The sequence below is a fragment of the Trachypithecus francoisi genome, unplaced genomic scaffold, assembly GCF_009764315.1.
Source record: "Trachypithecus francoisi isolate TF-2019V2 unplaced genomic scaffold, Tfra_2.0 Lachesis_group9, whole genome shotgun sequence".
Classification (NCBI taxonomy): Eukaryota; Metazoa; Chordata; class Mammalia; order Primates; family Cercopithecidae; genus Trachypithecus; species Trachypithecus francoisi.
The window spans coordinates 27,536,585-27,554,176 of NW_022681474.1; the positions used below are offsets into that span (position 1 = coordinate 27,536,585).

Below are 17,592 nucleotides of genomic sequence, written 5' to 3' on the forward strand. Positions count from 1 at the left end.
TCTGAGCCATCGAATCTCTGCTTCTCCCCCTCTCCCGCCCACCCTACGCCACCCCCGCAGGTTTCCGAGTCATCCGGAACGCGAGTGGGTGCGAGGACTCGGCAGGCTGCCTCCTGCGCCCCCGCCGCCCGCGGGCCGCCTCGGGTTCAGCACTGGACAGCTCCCGCCCCGGCCCCACAAATGGCAGTCGGCTGATTGACAGAGGAGCCGACCAAACAGGGTACAAGACGACTTGCAGCCGCCCTACAAGGGTTTGGTTGCGGCCAAGCTGCCTCTTTAAACTGGCTTTCCTCCCCCGAGCAGGGAGCAAGGAGAGAGGCTGGAGTGTGGTTTGCGGCCAAACCTAAAGGCTGCAATTAACCAGCCGCCCGGCCTTCCCGACTCCGGAGAGACTAACGTCTTAAAGGACGTCTTCGCTCCTCGGAACTCGCGGCTGCGCTCGCCGTGCGGGTCTGGGCGCGCGCCCCGCGCCTCCGGGCGAAGCGGTCGAGGAGGAGCCAGAGCTGGGAGGCGGGAACGACCTGCGGCGGGTGAGACTATGGAGCAGCGTCTTCGGCGGCCGCGGCGGCAGCAGCAGCAGCAGCAACAGCAGCTTCTGAACGCGCCTCAATGAGAGCAGCGGTGGCGGTAGCCGGGCCGAGAGACGGACGCGGGCTGACTCCAGCCGCTGGGAGCGCGAGGCCATGTAACCCGCTGGGCTCCAGGCTGCGAGGTGCGTAATCCCCAGCCGGCCCCTCGCGCAGCGGGCACGGCCAGCGCTGCCACAGGTGACTTGATTTCTGCGACGGTAGCTTAGCCACCCGGGACCAATCTCGAAACATTTTTATTTTCAAGTCCTTCGGACTGGGTGCCATCTGGAGAAGGTGGGAAGACTCCTGGAAAAAGTCTCACTGTTGAAAATTGACGATCCAAATTTAAAAAGTGATTCTCCCCGTTCCCTCCTCTTCTCTCTGCGAGGGAGATGGGAGCCATGGCTTACCCCTTACTCCTCTGCCTCCTGCTCGCTCAGCTGGGATTGGGAGCTGTTGGCGCCAGCCGCGACCCCCAAGGACGGCCGGACTCCCCTCGAGAGAGGACCCCGAGGGGGAAGCCGCAAGCCCAGCAGCCGGCTCGAGCCTCTGCCTCGGACTCCTCGGCTCCCTGGAGCCGCTCCACCGATGGCACCATCTTGGCGCAGAAACTCGCCGAGGAGGTGCCCATGGACGTGGCCTCTTACCTCTACACCGGGGACTCCCACCAGCTGAAGCGAGCCAACTGCTCCGGCCGCTACGAGTTGGCGGGCCTGCCGGGGAAGTGGCCAGCCCTGGCCAGTGCGCATCCCTCCTTGCACGGGGCGCTGGACACACTGACACACGCCACCAACTTCCTCAACATGATGCTGCAGAGCAATAAGTCGCGGGAGCAGAACTTGCAGGACGACCTGGAGTGGTACCAGGCGCTGGTGCGGAGCCTCCTGGAGGGCGAGCCCAGCATCTCCCGGGCGGCCATCACCTTCAGCACCGAGTCGCTGTCCGCGCCAGCCCCACAGGTCTTCCTCCAGGCCACCCGCGAGGAGAGCCGCATCCTGCTCCAAGACCTGTCCTCCTCCGCACCCCACCTGGCCAACGCCACCCTGGAGACGGAGTGGTTTCACGGCCTCCGGCGCAAGTGGAGGCCCCACTCACACCGCCGCGGCCCCAATCAGGGGCCCCGGAGCCTGGGCCACAGCTGGCGGCGCAAGGACGGGCTCGGCGGGGACAAGAGCCACGTCAAGTGGTCTCCGCCTTTTCTGGAGTGCGAGAACGGGAGTTACAAGCCCGGGTGGCTGGTTACTCTTTCCTCTGCCTTCTACGGGTTGCAGCCTAACCTGGTCCCGGAATTCAGGTAGGGATGGCCGGGGGGCACAGGGGAAAGCAAAAGCTTTCCTTCCGGTCTTGCGGGTGGGTGCACGTGTGGGGAAGGAACCCTTGGCTGTGACACGAACGCTTCTCACCCTCAGAGCAGAGACCCGGGCTGAGGGACGCCCCACGCGGGCGCGGGAGATTGGGGGCGAGAAGCGACCCCCGCCCGTCAGCTTCCGGCGCTCGGCAAAAGCCATTCATTCTCTGGGACCAGTTTCCCCGCACGGGGCGAGGGACGGGCAGCCCTTGGCAGGACGGAGACACCCCCGCTGCTCTGTGCTTCCCTCCAGCTGTCGGGAGAGCAGGGAGGGGCGTTCCTCACCGCGGGCGATGCGACAACTTGGCGAGCGCCGGGTGTGTCCGCGGAGTGGCAAGCCTCAGATGAGAGGTGAAAAGGGAGCAGGAGGAACAGAGAGTTCCTTGTTTCTGCCACTTTGGGGTAGCCTCTGCCTGCTTCCTACGTGTGCAGTTGGGGGCACCGGTTTGTTGTCAGAGCTTATAATTAAAACTGTGCCATCTCCTCGCAGTTCCGGCCCCTCAGCAGTGAGTCAGTCCCAGCAGCTAGCTGTCTCTGGGATCCAGAGTTTGCAATTTGGTCAGGGTGCTCCTTCTACTGGTCTCCCCGCTCCCCGCAATTGATCTTTCCTTCCTTGGTGGCCTTTTCCTCCTCTTCCCAGTGTTAGGCATACCTAAGGGTTCTCCAGCCCTTCACATACTCACATGATTTACAAACGGACCTAGTTATATTCGAGAGGGAGGCATCAGTTGTGACTGAATTCACTCAAGGAGACTGGAGGAAACTTAAGGGAGTCTGTATTTCCTGTCTCAAACTATAGCATTTGAGGGAAGCAGAGAATTTGCAAATTAACAGGTTTTAACTTCTGCCTGGGGAAGTGCCTGACCTTTGAGGTGGGTAATTTCTAGACGCAACCTTTAAGAGTGGATGTGAGGAAGGAACTGAAAGAGTAGATACAACAAAGAGGGCTTAGGAGAGGGCCCAAGATGGACTGAGATCATCCCTTAGTCCCAGGATGGAAGGCTCTGGAAAGAGGGTCTCAGGGGCTGAGATTGCTTTTGTACTTTTTGGGAACTTGGGCAGGAGTCAGAAACCTTTGTGTGTGGATTATTTATTTATTTTTTAAATACCCTGGCACAGCAAGGACAGGATGCTGACCTGCTGAAAGATACCAGATCAAGTACTGGGTGGGCAAGTGGGAAAGGTCAGAAGGCTGGTTTGTCTTGGTACCGCCATTTACTGCTGAATGACCTCAAGCAAGTTGCATAACCTCTCTGGGTTTCAGCTACTTATCTGTCCAGTGAGGGAGTTGAACTGGACAGTCTCTAGCGAGCCATCCAGTTATCAAGTTCTGTAGCTTTTAATGTTGGCAACACTTGTGAAGGCATAAAGGATAATCACCCCCTTTGTCTGATTCTGTATGACCATATTAAATGTATGTGTGTGTGTCTTTGTATGTATTTCTATCTCTTTTAAAGGTCTTGTCTTAAACCAGACTAACTCTTTTCTACTTTCAAGATAATCTCATTTCCTCCTAATTCTTGCAGGATCCTATTAGTAAGAGCTGAGCCCAGCTTTGAATCTTTGCCATGTTGTTTGCTTAGAAGAGAAAAGACCAGCAGATGCGTTTCACTGCCGGCAAACTGTTTGTAGCCTTTAAATGAGTCTTTTTAGGGAGCCTGAAGTTCCAGGATTTATCTATCTTTTTCATCTAACATTCACTTTATGTCAGGCTCTGTGCTAACTGCTTTGCATGCACTGTCTTGATTAGGCCTTACAGCAACCTTATGAGTTAAGTTTTATTATTTTCTCTATTTTACAGAAAAGGAATCTGAAGCCCAGAGGGGTTAAGCTTCTTGCCTAAGATTGCACAGCAGTAAAATAGCAGATCCAGGATTTAAGCCCACTTCATACTTCATATCATATGTACCACCATTCCAAATTCTGTTCTATGAAGGTGTCCTAGGGGTTGCTATAAACAATGTAGTTACTGTATAAAATATATGTATTTTTGAGGGCCACTGTGGAACTGAGGATGAAAAGCATTCATTTTCAGAATTATCTCTCTTAATCATATGGATCAGAAAGCATAGGTTGCCTAAATGAACTCAGTGCCTTCTGGCAGCCAAGTTGAAAGGCTGAGGACACAAAGGGTCTCAGGTTGGCAGGGATCAGACATTCCCTGTTTTCTCACTCTGTTTAGAAAATAGTTTGTTTCTTTAAATGCCTTCCTATACAAAGAATACAAAGATGGTATTCTTCAGCCAAGGCACAAAGCCAGCCATTTAGTGTCTGGCCCTCTACTGCAGCTGGCTGGTCTCAGTAGAATCACAAGGTAAATGCTCTCCTGTGAGTGATTTGGCTCCATATCCTGTGCCCTTCAAATGCTGTATTGAGGGTCCACACAGTAGAAACCAGAAGAAAATCTTACAGGCATCAGATAGTTCCACCTGTTGTCTCATAGATGAAGAAACAGAACTATAAAGTGACTTGTCCAAAAATCACGTATCAAGTTTGTAGCAACAACAGAAATGGGATCCAGGCCTTTTGCCTCTAGTTTATCCTATACTTGATAAATATATACCTAAAGCAGGTATCTGTGGCTCTCTGGACCTCTGTACACAACCTGTGTTGGGGATATACTTTATTCTCTATCATCATTTATCACAACCAAAAATATTAACCCATAGAAAACAGCTGTCACTTAAAAAAGAGATTATATTGTTAATTTCACATATTGAGATAATATTTAAATGGGTCATTTCTGTATATCTTCATACTCATAAAAGGAAAAGGTTTTTTGTTGATGATATTTTATCATATAAGATATGCATTCTAAAATTCTACAGTATAGGTGGATAGTATTTGACAGGTATGGTAACAAGGTAAACCTCAAACGAATTTTTGGGAAACCAGATTAGGAGCCCTGATCATGATTTTAAATAGTCTTTTAAACATGTGAAGTGTTATTTGCAAAAAGCTTTATGTATAACAGAAAATCCACTGATAATGGTTTACTTATGAAAGAGAAAAGGAGAAATAACTTTTAGTTAAGGTTAGTTACTATTTTCCCAGGTCTTACTTACAAGATTCAGACATTTAAATTAGTGTAAATTAAATTGTATTCTATTTTTAGGTAATATAAATCCAAAGCATGAACTTTTAAAGTAATATGTAGAACTTCTTATAAGAAGTTCAATATAAAAATATCTTCTCATATTACCATTTATCACTGTAAAACAATCTCTCAGAATAAATTCTATTCCCCTGTGTTTCAGAATGACACAAGTATCTTAAAATTTAAGGTGTAGCATAATGCACATATGGAAATAGAAGTTTGCTGCTCATTTTTTGTCTTTGAAAAAATGGCACTCATTTCTCTTAAGTATTTCTTGAGTCTTTTGTTACATATCTATAGTGTATGAACACTCGGTTCTCATTTTTCATCCTAGTAAAAAACAGAGAGTAATAATTTAAGATATACCCTGAAAATATTTTTACTTTTATCATTAGGTTTGTAATATCCTCGTAGCATTTTCTTAAAGCTAGGGTTCTTTTGTTTGCATAATGATTTTTCTTCGTGGAACTTAAAGTACTATGGAGTTGGATCCCATTCTGTTGAATGCATAGATACATCTCTGGCAGTGGTTGGAATCTTTCAGTGCCTAGGATGGTTAGCAGGTACTTAAGTGTTTGTTGAATTTAAAAGAAGGTGAATTTCTTTAAAATTCCTTTAAAGAATTAATTCTTGATGAACTTGAGAGGGAATTTGGAATTCCTTTGGTTTCTTCTCATTTTATAGTTCAGGAAGCTGAGACCTAAATAGCTAAAGGAATTTGCTAGAAGTGGAATAGCTCTTTTGGGGCAGGTGGGAATTAAGGGAAACCAATACTTACTGAGTATCTACTATACATTAGATATTTTATATATTTCAGTGCATTTAATTCTTAGAACTCTCAGGTCGCAACCAGTTCAGAAAAGTTGAGCAACCTGCCCAAGCTAATGTAGCTAGTAAATGAAGGAGCTAAAATCAAATTTAGATCTGTCTAGCTATGAAGCCTGCGTAGTCTTTCCACCATCCTGTGCTGATTTCTATCTCTTGATTCCCCAATTTTGTCATTAAAAATGTATAAGATGATATTGGCTTGAATTAAGTAATATACTTGGCCCAAACCAGTGATACACACTTATTCTTTTTGGGCCAACGATACAACCAAGTATGTTGTACAGTGAGAAGTGTATTCAATTTGAGGCAGAACTTTGCCTCAAATCCCAGTTTTGTCTCTGACTGACTGTATTACCTGTCTGGAAATCAGCTTCTGCACAATAAAAATGTGGAAATAGACTTGATGATTTCCATATACCTCTTAATTGGCCTATCCACATGGTCAACAAATACTTTTTGGAAACAGGGCTGATACACATAAATCTAGTACCTTGTGGAAATGATATGGAAGAGTCACATGCAGAGGAAGAGGAAACCAAGTGAATATTAGACCTGGTATTTGGTTAAAAAAAAGAAAGAAAGAAAGAAAAGTCAATAGGGAGATAAAGGAAAGATCACAATAGTGTGGAAATCTCTTTTTAGAAACTAATGAACTTTAGTGTCACTGATTCACTGACTGCCTGAGTGCTCACTCCACTTTCTCTCCTTCACACAAGACACCCACACACCTCCTTCAGTGATTCTATTACAGATTTCTGCTTTCAACAAAAGAGGGCAATTCACATAGTGTAAGAGAAATGACCACATAGGATAGGCCAAACGTATCCTATGTCTTTCTTATAGGAGCTGAAAATGATGAGTAGGCTTACCTACAGAAATAGCCCAGAGGTGTTTGCCTGGGTTATAGATTAAAAGGTTTTCAGATGAACTTCTGCTGTGGAGGCTTTTAAACCTCAGTTACATCATCTTTAAGCTATGAAGAGTAATGTGTATCTCCTTTGAAATTCTGTAAAGACTAAATGAAGAACTGTCATCACATAGGAAGTTTAGTAAATATTTTTGTATTGTGGCTTCTGTCTTCCTGAATACTATCCTCAGCTGGCCATAACTGTCTTCATTTACTTGTATTAGAGTCATTTGACTTAGAGTAATTTGTAACTTATATAGCAGTTTAGTTTTGTTTCTAATCATTATGAAGGCTTGTAATGGCAGTGGGTCATGGTAGAAATACTGGCCTTAGAGACAGAAGATGTTGGTACCAGCCTAGACCATATCGTTGACTTAGGGTGTTACTAGAGGCAGGAGTTACCTCTTTAATTTTCAGTTTCTTCAACTGTAAATTGAGGACGTTGGATGAGATAACTCCTTATAACCCTAAAAGTCAATGATTATGCACATCATTCAATATGTCACATTATTTTATTTATTTCTTTTTTTGGGACAGGATCTCACTCTGTTGCCCAGGCTGGAGTGCAGTGGCGTGATCTTGGCTCACTGCATCCTCAACCTCCCAGGCTCAAGTGATTCTCCCATGTCAGCTTCCTGTGCAGCTAAGACTACAGGCCCGAGCCATCATGCCTGGCTATTTTTTTTCAGTTTTTGTAGAGATAGGGTTTTGCTACATTGCCCAGGCTAGTCTTGAACTCCTGGGCTCAGGCGATCCACCTGCCTCAGCTTCCCAAAGCATTGGGATTACAGGTATGAGCCACACCTAGCCTGATGTATTGCTTTAACTTGTAAAGTTTTATTTGATTTGCTGCTGAAATCAATAATGAATGCTATATAAATGTAGAACATGTTCGTGTGTTCCATGTTTGACTTTATAATGATCATTTACTCACAGAATATTTACAGAAAGTCCTATCAATGTACAATGAGTTAAGTACATAAACTAATAATGGAAATGAGAACTCCATTTCAAAATAAGAATATGCGTGATCTGATTTACAGAACTTAAGACTTCCCGATTTACTTGGAGTCAACATGAAGTTGCTTCATAGATTTCTAGACCAAGGGTCTCAGAATACCTCTATAATTTCTCTCAAGAGAATAAATGTTTAGACATTTGGAAGCTCCCTACTTACTTTTTAAAAACAATCTGTTTTCAATTTGCCTCTGTAGTTGGCTTTAAAATTTCAAAGAGGAGCTATATGTTGTGGTGTAGCAATGGCACAGGATTATCTTCCCATTTTCTAGAATGTGCATTTGGAAGTAGAAATGGGATTTCCAGAACTGCAAAATAAATTACAAGAGTTATGCTTACTGTCTGGAGAGATAACCGAGGCTCTCACTAGACTGTTTTTCCAGCCTCAACTTCTGGATAAGCCAAATGTTGCTTTCAACTTCAGAAAAGCAGCAGTTTGTTGCACATGGTTCAGATTTTAAGGCTACCCTTTTTCAGTCTTAAGAGTGCTGTTGAATTCAACATACACTGCATTTTATGATTATATTGTAATATACTGTGATGCCAAGGCGTATGTTGTTGATGCTATTTTGCACTTGGTTGGTACAGAAGCATTAGGCCCTGGCTGTTTTCTCTGTTCAGTTCTGATTTGGTGTTCAAAGAGTTATTTATGCAGAATTACTAAGATAGCACATTGGGATTTTGATAACTTTGGCAGCTTGATGGCTGTTATGTGCAAATAGGCAGTTCACTAGTACTGGGGCTATGCTTGGGAGAGCCTGCAGCCAGCAGCATTGTGAAGCTTTTCCCAGCACAGCAATGTCATGTGCATCAGTGGGGCTTGTTTTGCTTGCCTTATCTGCCTTTCAGCTTTTGGTAATAAACTGAAATTTGTTTAGTAACAAACTAAAATTACACATAGCATAATTTCCACTTTGGCTGGCCAATTACTCTCCCAAGTCTTTCTTCCTACAGGAAGAAAAACTTGACCTACACAAATATTTGGGTAGATGACTGTTCCATGAAATACTTCTTCAGTTTAGGAGAGGATTAGTCCTCTTGGGTAAGTCTTTCACAGCTTCCCCCCTCCACACCCTCCTCTTTCCTGCAGTGCCAAATCTAGTATAGAAACCATGAGTGAATTTCTTTTTTATACTCAAGGATATTATAGAGTGCCTCAAAGCAATTATAGGATACATCTAGTTTTATTACTTTCATTATAGGTAGAGCTCATAGGACACACAAATTAGCTTAAATATAATCTGATCCCAAGGTGGTAAAGTTTATTTTTCCAAACAAAAATCCTATTACCTATCTCATTGTACAAGGAGGCAGTTTCTGTCTCTTTTCTCTTCCCTCATACAAAGTTGCTAATACTTCTGTTTAATTGAGATCCAATTAATTTTTGTTCATTTTAATACCTGTTATAATCTTCCCCATTTAATAAATATGACTAAAACAAAACAATGTAGGATTTTTAAAAACCTGTCCAATTGGCAAAGTACCCACTGCACCTACAGCTTAAAAGGAATCTTACAGTTATGTAAGATTTTGGTTTATTTGTTTAGCTTTCTCACCATTTATGTGTTTTGTCCAATGTATATGCCTTGTTACATTATTATAGAAGAACTTGACACATAGCTTTTATCTGAGAAAGAAGGAATGGTGTGATAGTAAAGAATAATATTCTATCGATTCTAACATGCACCATTTTCACATTTTGATGTCTTTCAAATTGAGATGTGTCTTACAATTGAGGGCATGTCATATTCCAAACGAAGTTGGCACTTCGTTTCTTCCTGTGGTACACAATATAACAAGGCATCTTACAATTAATGCCATCTTATAGTTGATGAAATGTGATATCAGGAAATAGGAAAACAAACTCCAGGGTCTCTTCAACTACAAAGTTCTATTATCATCTATAAGTTATCAACTTATAGTAAAATATTCATATATGGAAGCAAAATGTAGACCTTACTGCTGTATGTAAATTTTTAATTTAATTTAATATTTTAAAAAAGAGACAGGGTCCCACTCTGTTTCTCAGGCAGGAATGTAGTGTTGAGATTATAGCTCACTGCATTCCTAGGCTCAGGTGATCCTCCTGCCTTAGCCTCCTAAGTAGGTGGGAGAATAGGAACATGCCACCATGCCTGGCTAATTTTTTTAATTTTAATTTTTGTAGAGACAAGGTCTTGCCTTGGCTTCCCAAAGTGCTGGATTACAGACCTGAGCCAGCATACTCAGCTCCTGCTGTATATAAATTAGATTGCTATTTGTCTTCATAATAGTTTTATTTAAAATAGACAAGCTATACTAAAACATGTAGCCACATTTTCTTTATATATTGTGCTAGAAACTACAGCAACTTTTATTTTCCAAATAGGTAAAATCAGAATTATCATAATTTTTCTCACATCATCTGGCAGTTTTTCCCTTACACTGTGGGAAAATCCCTAGGATTGTGAAAATGAAAGACCACTGACAGACTAAGAATAGGAGGGAATAGATATGGTGTCTCCTTTCTAAAGTGTGTAAAGGTTTCACAAGGGAAGTTACTTCTTATGTAGCAATGTAACCAGATTTGACCGATGAGATTTAAATGAAATAGTGAAGATAAGCATATTTTTTCTTTTTATCTCATCAATTGCTTGGAATAAAATGAAGAGTTTGATTTTCCTCGTATTTGATGCCTCAGACCACTATGCCGATCAAGGTTTCTCAACCTTGGAACTACAGATATTTGGGACCACACAGGCCTTTGCTGTAGGGGCTGTCTTATTAATTGTAAGATGTTCAGCAGCACCTCTGGCTTCTATCCATTAGATGCCAGTGGCAACACACCCTGCCAGTGTGAAAACCAAATGTGTCTGCCAAAAATAGGAAATATCCCCTGTGGGGCAAAACTGCCTCTGGTTGAAAGCCACTGGTGTAGAGGAGTACATATGATACATAACTTATAAAATGCTGCTCTGGGACTATCCCTATTTCAAGGGTCCTGTATGTATGTGTACACATACGTGTGTACATATATCTGTGCATGTGCATATATATATGCTCATATATGCATTTGTCAGATTACATATCTATTTATTTCTTTAAAATATAAGATCATTGTATATATAGAACCTGACACAAGTGAGAACTGAAACATTTTGATAGATCCATGAAATATGAATTCATTTACATTTGTATGTCATCAGGGCTCAAAAAGAACATCTGACTAAATTTGTAGAATCTGTTGCTAAGCATGGTTTTACTACCTATATGGTTAAATGTTTTATATTTAAGGTTTCCCATAAAAGATGAATTTTGAAAGGAAAGCACTTGGCCGGGCGCGGTGGCTCACGCCTGTAATCCCAGCACTTTGGGAGGCCGAGGTGGGCGGATCATGAGGTCAGGAAATCGAGACCATCCTCGCTAACATGGTGAAACCCCATCTCTACTAAAAATACAAAAAATTAGCCAGGAGTAGTGGCGGGCGCCTGTAGTCCCAGCTACAGGCTGAGGCAGGAGAATGGCATGAACCTGGGAGGCGGAGCTTGCAGTGAGCGCACTTGTGTGTGTGTACCTGGAAGAACAGAAAAAGGGAAGGGGGGTACAGCTGGGTGTGAGGAGTGGGGAAAGGGAACAAATGAAGATGAATGAACTGATAGAAAACAATTATCTATCTCTGATGCTGTGGAATATTGCCTTATTTTTACATGAAGCTCCATTTACCATTGAGCAATTTTACAGTTCTGATGAAACTCAACTATTTTTCCCTAGTAGGTAGTTGAGGAGTTAAGTTCTTGATGATTTAATCATTATAAAGATAAGTTGACTGTGCTTGCATTTCAGAACTTTATTTCAGTTTTTCCCATTAAAGGAATATTAGTACCTTACAATATATATTTTAAATATTCCATTTGCCATTTTAACTTATTGATTCAACTAGAAGTTGTTCAGAATTTGAACTTATTACAAATGAATTTCCTAGAAGAAATGATTGAAATGCTATATTACATAGACATTATTATTATTATTACTGTTGTTGAGACAGGGTCTTACTCTGTCACCCAGGCTGGAGTGCAATGGCATAAATATGGCTCACTGCAGCCTCAACCTCCCAGGCTCAAGCGATCCTCCCACCTCAGTCCCCCAATTAGCTGAGACTACAGGTGTGCACCACCACGACCAGCTAATTTTTCTATTTTTTGTAGAGGCAGGATTTTATCATGTTGCCCAGGCTGGTCTTGAACTCCTGGGCTCAAGCAATCCACCCATATCAGCCTCCCAAAGTGCTGGGATTACAGGCGTGAGCCACCGCTGCTGGCCCTACATATACATTATTTAAAGCTTTAATAAGCATATGTTTAAAGATGCAGTTTTAAATATTAATAATGCTTAGAATTCTGTTAAGTCAGAAGCAAGCCTAAGAAAACCAAAACAACGACCACATGATAAAAAAAAAAAATGTTTAGGCTTCATGGTGCAAATTACCTTAGCACAAACTGAACAGTGACCAATTCTTTACTCCCTATCCATAAACACAAAACATACACGACCTACTGTGAGAAGGGAGGAGCTTGCTGTTGTACATTATGTTAATTATGGAGAAATAAGAGACAATGTTGTGAATATTAGAGATGAATCCAACGCTCCTGAAAAGAAAGATGAAGACTATGATTTTTCTGGATAAGGCAGACTTTTAGGATGGTTGTTTTGGGTACTGACTTAATAATTAGTTCTTTGGAAAGCCTCTCACAATACAGCCCCCTGAAAGTTATTTAGCAATGTGTCTGTCTTTCCATGTTTATGAAAAATAGGCAAATAACAAATGATATTGAGGCATTCTTTAAAGAAGCAATGTTTTTAGTAAACATCTTGTGAAAAACACCTTTCTGAATTGGAATTTTAGAAGTAAAGGGGATTTTAGGGATCACGTAATCCAATTTATTTTTATGGGTGAGGAAAATGAGAGCAAGGGAATTGGTGACCATCACTTGCATTAGCTATGGCTCCAGCGAACTTGCAGTTTAATAACAGACACAAAGACAAAGATGCTGAGTCATCAAGTAAAGGTTAATTTATGTTCATTATTCACTGATCCCAAACATGGCTGGGCATAAGGATCACCTGAAGAGCCTGATAATATGTTCCCAGGCCCTCTCCCTAGACCTTGTGAACAAGACAATCTGCAATAGGATCCAAAGTCTATATTAAACACAAAGTCTTAGTAATTCAGAAGTAGTTAGTCCTTAAACACAAACTTGGGAAAAAGTAAACAGTATTTGATAAAACTGAAACACATATAACTTAAACAACTTTATATAAACAGCTGATATAAACAACTGCAGCTTTAGTCACTGAAAAAATTTGGTTACAGGCCATTCTGGGTACCTGAAACATTCCAACATTGTGAATGAGCCTATCAGTATTGCAAATTTACAATGTCCAGCGGGTTCTTTATGAAGGCAGGGAGCTCACAGGTTCTGAGCCTTGGAATGAGAAATCACATGGTTGTATACTCCTATTTCCCCCTCACTTTAGTTTGGGTTTTTTGTTTTCTCAACTTTAAAATAGGGGCTATCATAAGAGCAACCTGCCTTCTGTTATTATCTGTCTCTTTATGTAAACATCCTGTTTCCCAAAGAGTTCTACAGGTTTTTAAAGTACAAGGACCATATTTTGTGACTTCCTTTATTCAGTGCCTGATATGGTTTGGCTGTGTTTGCACCCAAACGCTCATCTTGAATTGTAATCTCCATAATCCCCACGTGTCAAGGGAGAGACCAGGTGGAGGTAATTGGATGGTGGGGGGCAATTTCCCAGGTGCTGTTCTCATGATAGTGAGGGAGTTCTCACGAGATCTGATGGTTTTAAAAGTGTGTGGTAGTTCCTCCTGTGTTCATGCTTCCCACTGCCACCTTGTGAAGACGGTACCTTGCTTCTCCTTCATCTTCCACCATGATTGTAAGTTTCCTGAGGCCTCCCCAGTCAAATGGCAGTGTGAGTCAATTAAATGTCTTTCCTTTATAAATTACCCAGTCTCGGGCAGTTCTTTGTAGCAGTGTGAGAATGGACTAATACAGTGCCTCTTGAAAGTACCTTCCCTAATTCAGAAAAACAGCATGGGAATGGTGTCTAGGAGGAGGAGTTTTGGGATCATAAACCTAGGTTTGAATCCAAGAAGTTCCATTTTCACTTACAGTGTGACACTGAAAAGTTATGTAACTTTGTGGCTCAATTCCCTCATTGCAAAAGGTATAGAATACCTCTTACTGTTGTAAAGAGTAAACAATCTTATATATGTAAAGAGGCTAACATAATTTCTGAAATACACTAACCTTTTAAAAAAGTTATAGTGTATAGTCTCCAATGTATGATAGTTCTCCTACAATTTTTCAAACTTTTGAGGTGCAAAAGCGATACACATTCAGTAAAATCTATACTTTGGTACAGCATTTATTCACATAAGGTATTCAACATTTTAGTAAAAAATAGGCTTTATTTTAGATGATTTTGCCCAGCTATGGGCGCCCTAATGTAAGTGTTCTGAGCATGTTTATGGTAGACTAGGTTAAGCAATGATGTTTAATAGGTTAGATGTATTAAACACAATTTCAACTTACACATTTTCAACTTAAGATAGGTTTACTGGGATAAGTTTATCAGAATGTAACCCCATATAAGTTGAGGAGCACCTGTATATTACATGCACCTGACTATGGCTACAGGTGCTAGGGATAGAATAGTGAAGACAACAGAAAAATCCTTGTCCTCATGAACTCTTTTGTGGGAATGGGGGAGATGCATAATAAACAGGCAAAATAAAAATAAGTAATTCTTGATAGAAACAAGTGCTATAAGGAAATAAAAGGGGAATGTGGCAGAGAATAGCTGAGAGGTAGGGTAGAATGCATTCAATAGGATGGTCAGGAAAGACCTATTTGGAGAGGTGACTCTGAACTGAGAAAGGAAGGATGAGAAGACATTCATGGAGCAAGCTGAGGTCATCACATTCCAGACAGGAAGCCACAAGAACAAAGACCTCGAGATGGAATGAACTTAAAGTGATCTAAGAACAGAAAGAAAGCCAGTGTTGATGGAATGTAGTGAGAGATGGGTAATGTGGTAGAAGATGAGAGGAAGGCGTGCAGAAGGTGCTCAATAAATGGTTAAAATGCTGTGGTAACATGGAAATATGTGAAGTTCTTTACAGATTTCCATCCCTCTAGGAATATGTAAACTGAATGCATCTTCATCTTTTTCCCCTTTGGGTGTCTTTATTGTAGCATTCTGGTTTTACTTTGTCTTGCTTTTTCCTCTTCCTTTCAGTCTTGGCCTTCCTGCCCACTTCCTCCCTTAGCTCTAGGAGCTTGGGTTTTCCAGTTTCTCTGATGAGACTTCAGTCAAAGAATAAGCTATTCATAATTGCTCCATTCTCAAATTTAAATGAACAAACTGAAATATGTGAAAGGTAAAGGGATACAAAAAAAGAAAATCCAGAATTCCTTGTAAAAATCAGCTTGGTGCTTTTATTGCTCTTGGGCTTAAGCCTGTAAATGAAATGTTTTCAAGACACACATAGCATAGCAAACAATAGTAGAGGCACATTGGGTCAGTTCATGGCTCAGCATTTCTTTTCCTCACCAGCCCACCTGGGATGACATCCAGCAGGTCCCTGACCTCTTTCAAGCTGGAGGCTGGCAAGTCTGGTTTTCTGGCATTTCTTGATCCACACGTTGCTGCTTTTATTTTTTTTATTTTTTATTTTTTGAGACGGAGTCTCGCTCTGTCGCCCAGGCTGGAGTGCAGTGACCGGATCTCAGCTCACTGCAAGCTCCGCCTCCCAGGTTTACGCCATTCTCCTGCCTCAGCCTCCAGAGTAGCTGGGACTACAGGCGCCCGCCACCTCGCCCGGCTAGTTTTTTGTATTTTTTTTTTTTTTTTTTTAGTAGAGACGGGGTTTCACCGCGTTAGCCAGGATGGTCTTGATCTCCTGACCTCGTGATCCGCCCGTTTCGGCCTCCCAAAGTGCTGGGATTACAGGCTTGAGCCACCGCGCCCGGCCACGTTGCTGCTTTTTATGGTGGGGTCTAAAATGTTGAAGTCAGGGCTGCTGAAAGAACTACCAGTAAGAGACTCAAGGCACAGGAGTCAGATTGAAAGAGCCAGGCTGGGCCCAGTGGCTCATGCCTGTAATTGCAGCGCTTTGTGAGGCCGAGGAAGGTGGATAACCTGAGGTCAGGAGTTCAAGATGAGCCATGCCAACAAGGTGACATCCCATCTTTACTAAAAATACAAAAATTAGCCAAGTATGGTGGTGCATGCCTGTAGTCCCGGTTGCTCAGGAGGCTGAAGCTGGACGATTGCCTCAACCCAGGAGGCAGAGGTTGCAGTGAGCCAAGATCACACCACTGCACTCTAGCCTGGGTGACAGAGCGAGACTTCATCTCAAAAAATATATAAATAAAGAATGGAAGAGCCAGAAGTGAGACGACTTGGAGGAGTTAGAGGAGGTCGATTCTGCATGACGGGAAAAGGAAGTATAGGCAGGCTTATCCCTAGTGAAGAGTAGTCACAATTGAAAACTGGCATGAGTTTTAGGAAATAAAATCATCGTTAGCTTCTCCAATATGAGAAATGTGGAATTTGGTTTCGTTATGTTCTTTTCTTTCTTTACCCTCTCCATTGTTTTATTATATTTATAACTTTTCTATTGGTTATTTTGATTTTTACATCTGTAAATTTTAGATATCTTTTATTCTTTACTTTTCTTCTTTTGCTCTCCTACCTCTGTTGACTATTCTAATATTTTTGGATAATTAAACACAATAACATTTGTATTCTGTTGTTACCAGAGTAAAATAATTCTCTGCTTTGTCCATTAATTTTCTCTAAGAATTGACAGATAAATAATGGAATCCTGCCATTTTAAGAATCTTCCAAATTTCAAGGTTCAGTGGATGATCTCTTTTCCTAGATCACTTGCTCAAAACCATGCTACGTTTTGTGTATATCTCCATCAAGATTTTTTTCCCATCCTTTGGAGTTGCTAATTGCCTTTTTTTCATGTTAAAAAAAACAAGGAATCACACTTTATTTATTTCTAAGATCAACTTTTTTTTTTTTTTGGAGACAGAATCTCACTCTGTCACCCAGGCTGGAGTGCAGTGGCATGATCTTGGTTCACTGCAACCTCCTCCTCCTGGGTTCAAGCAATTCTCATGCCTCAGTCTCCCAAGTGGATGGGACTACAGGCGTGCACCACCACACCGGGCTAAATTTTTGTATTTTTTTAGAGTCAGGGTTTCACCATATTGCCCAAAGTGCTGGGATTATAGCCATGAGCCACCACACCCCGCCAGCCCAACTTCTTAATCATTCCATTTGTTAAAGAAAATTCATATTTTTCTTGAAGACATTTCTGGAGTCCCATAATTTGTATAAGTTGCTTTAGGTCTTTTTGAAGAACAACTATGGACATCTTTTCAAATTATTGACCTTTTGGATTAGTTCAACAACTGTATGTTGGATGCAAGGCTTCCTATTTCTAGAATTCTTCCTCTTCTTTTTCTTTTTTTCACCCTATGGAACACTCAAACACATTTTTCAGACAGGATATGTGGAATGTATAATTTCTAAGTCTTCCCATGTCAGAAAATGTCTTCTAATTGTTAGAATACAGAAGTATAGGTTCAAAGTCATTTTGCCCTCAGAATTTTAAACACGTTATATTGTTTTTAGCATTCATTGTTGCTTATGAAAACTTGGATGTAACCTGATTTATTATACCTTTGTAGGTAATATTTTCTCCTTATGGAAACTTTTAAGATCTTTTCTTTTTCCTTGGGGTTCT

The 17,592-nt window shown here is 41.9% G+C and overlaps 1 protein-coding gene across 1 annotated transcript in view; it reads left to right on the forward strand.

The window, feature by feature from the left end:
* Positions 1 to 538: 538 nt before the first annotated feature.
* Positions 539 to 17,592, forward strand: part of GPR158 (G protein-coupled receptor 158) — a 456,409-nt gene continuing 439,355 nt past the window's right edge. The window contains exon 1 of the mRNA XM_033208979.1: positions 539 to 1,863. Within this exon, the coding sequence (XP_033064870.1) occupies positions 962 to 1,863 (902 nt within the window). The 5' untranslated portion in view covers positions 539 to 961. The remainder of the gene's footprint in view (positions 1,864 to 17,592) is intronic.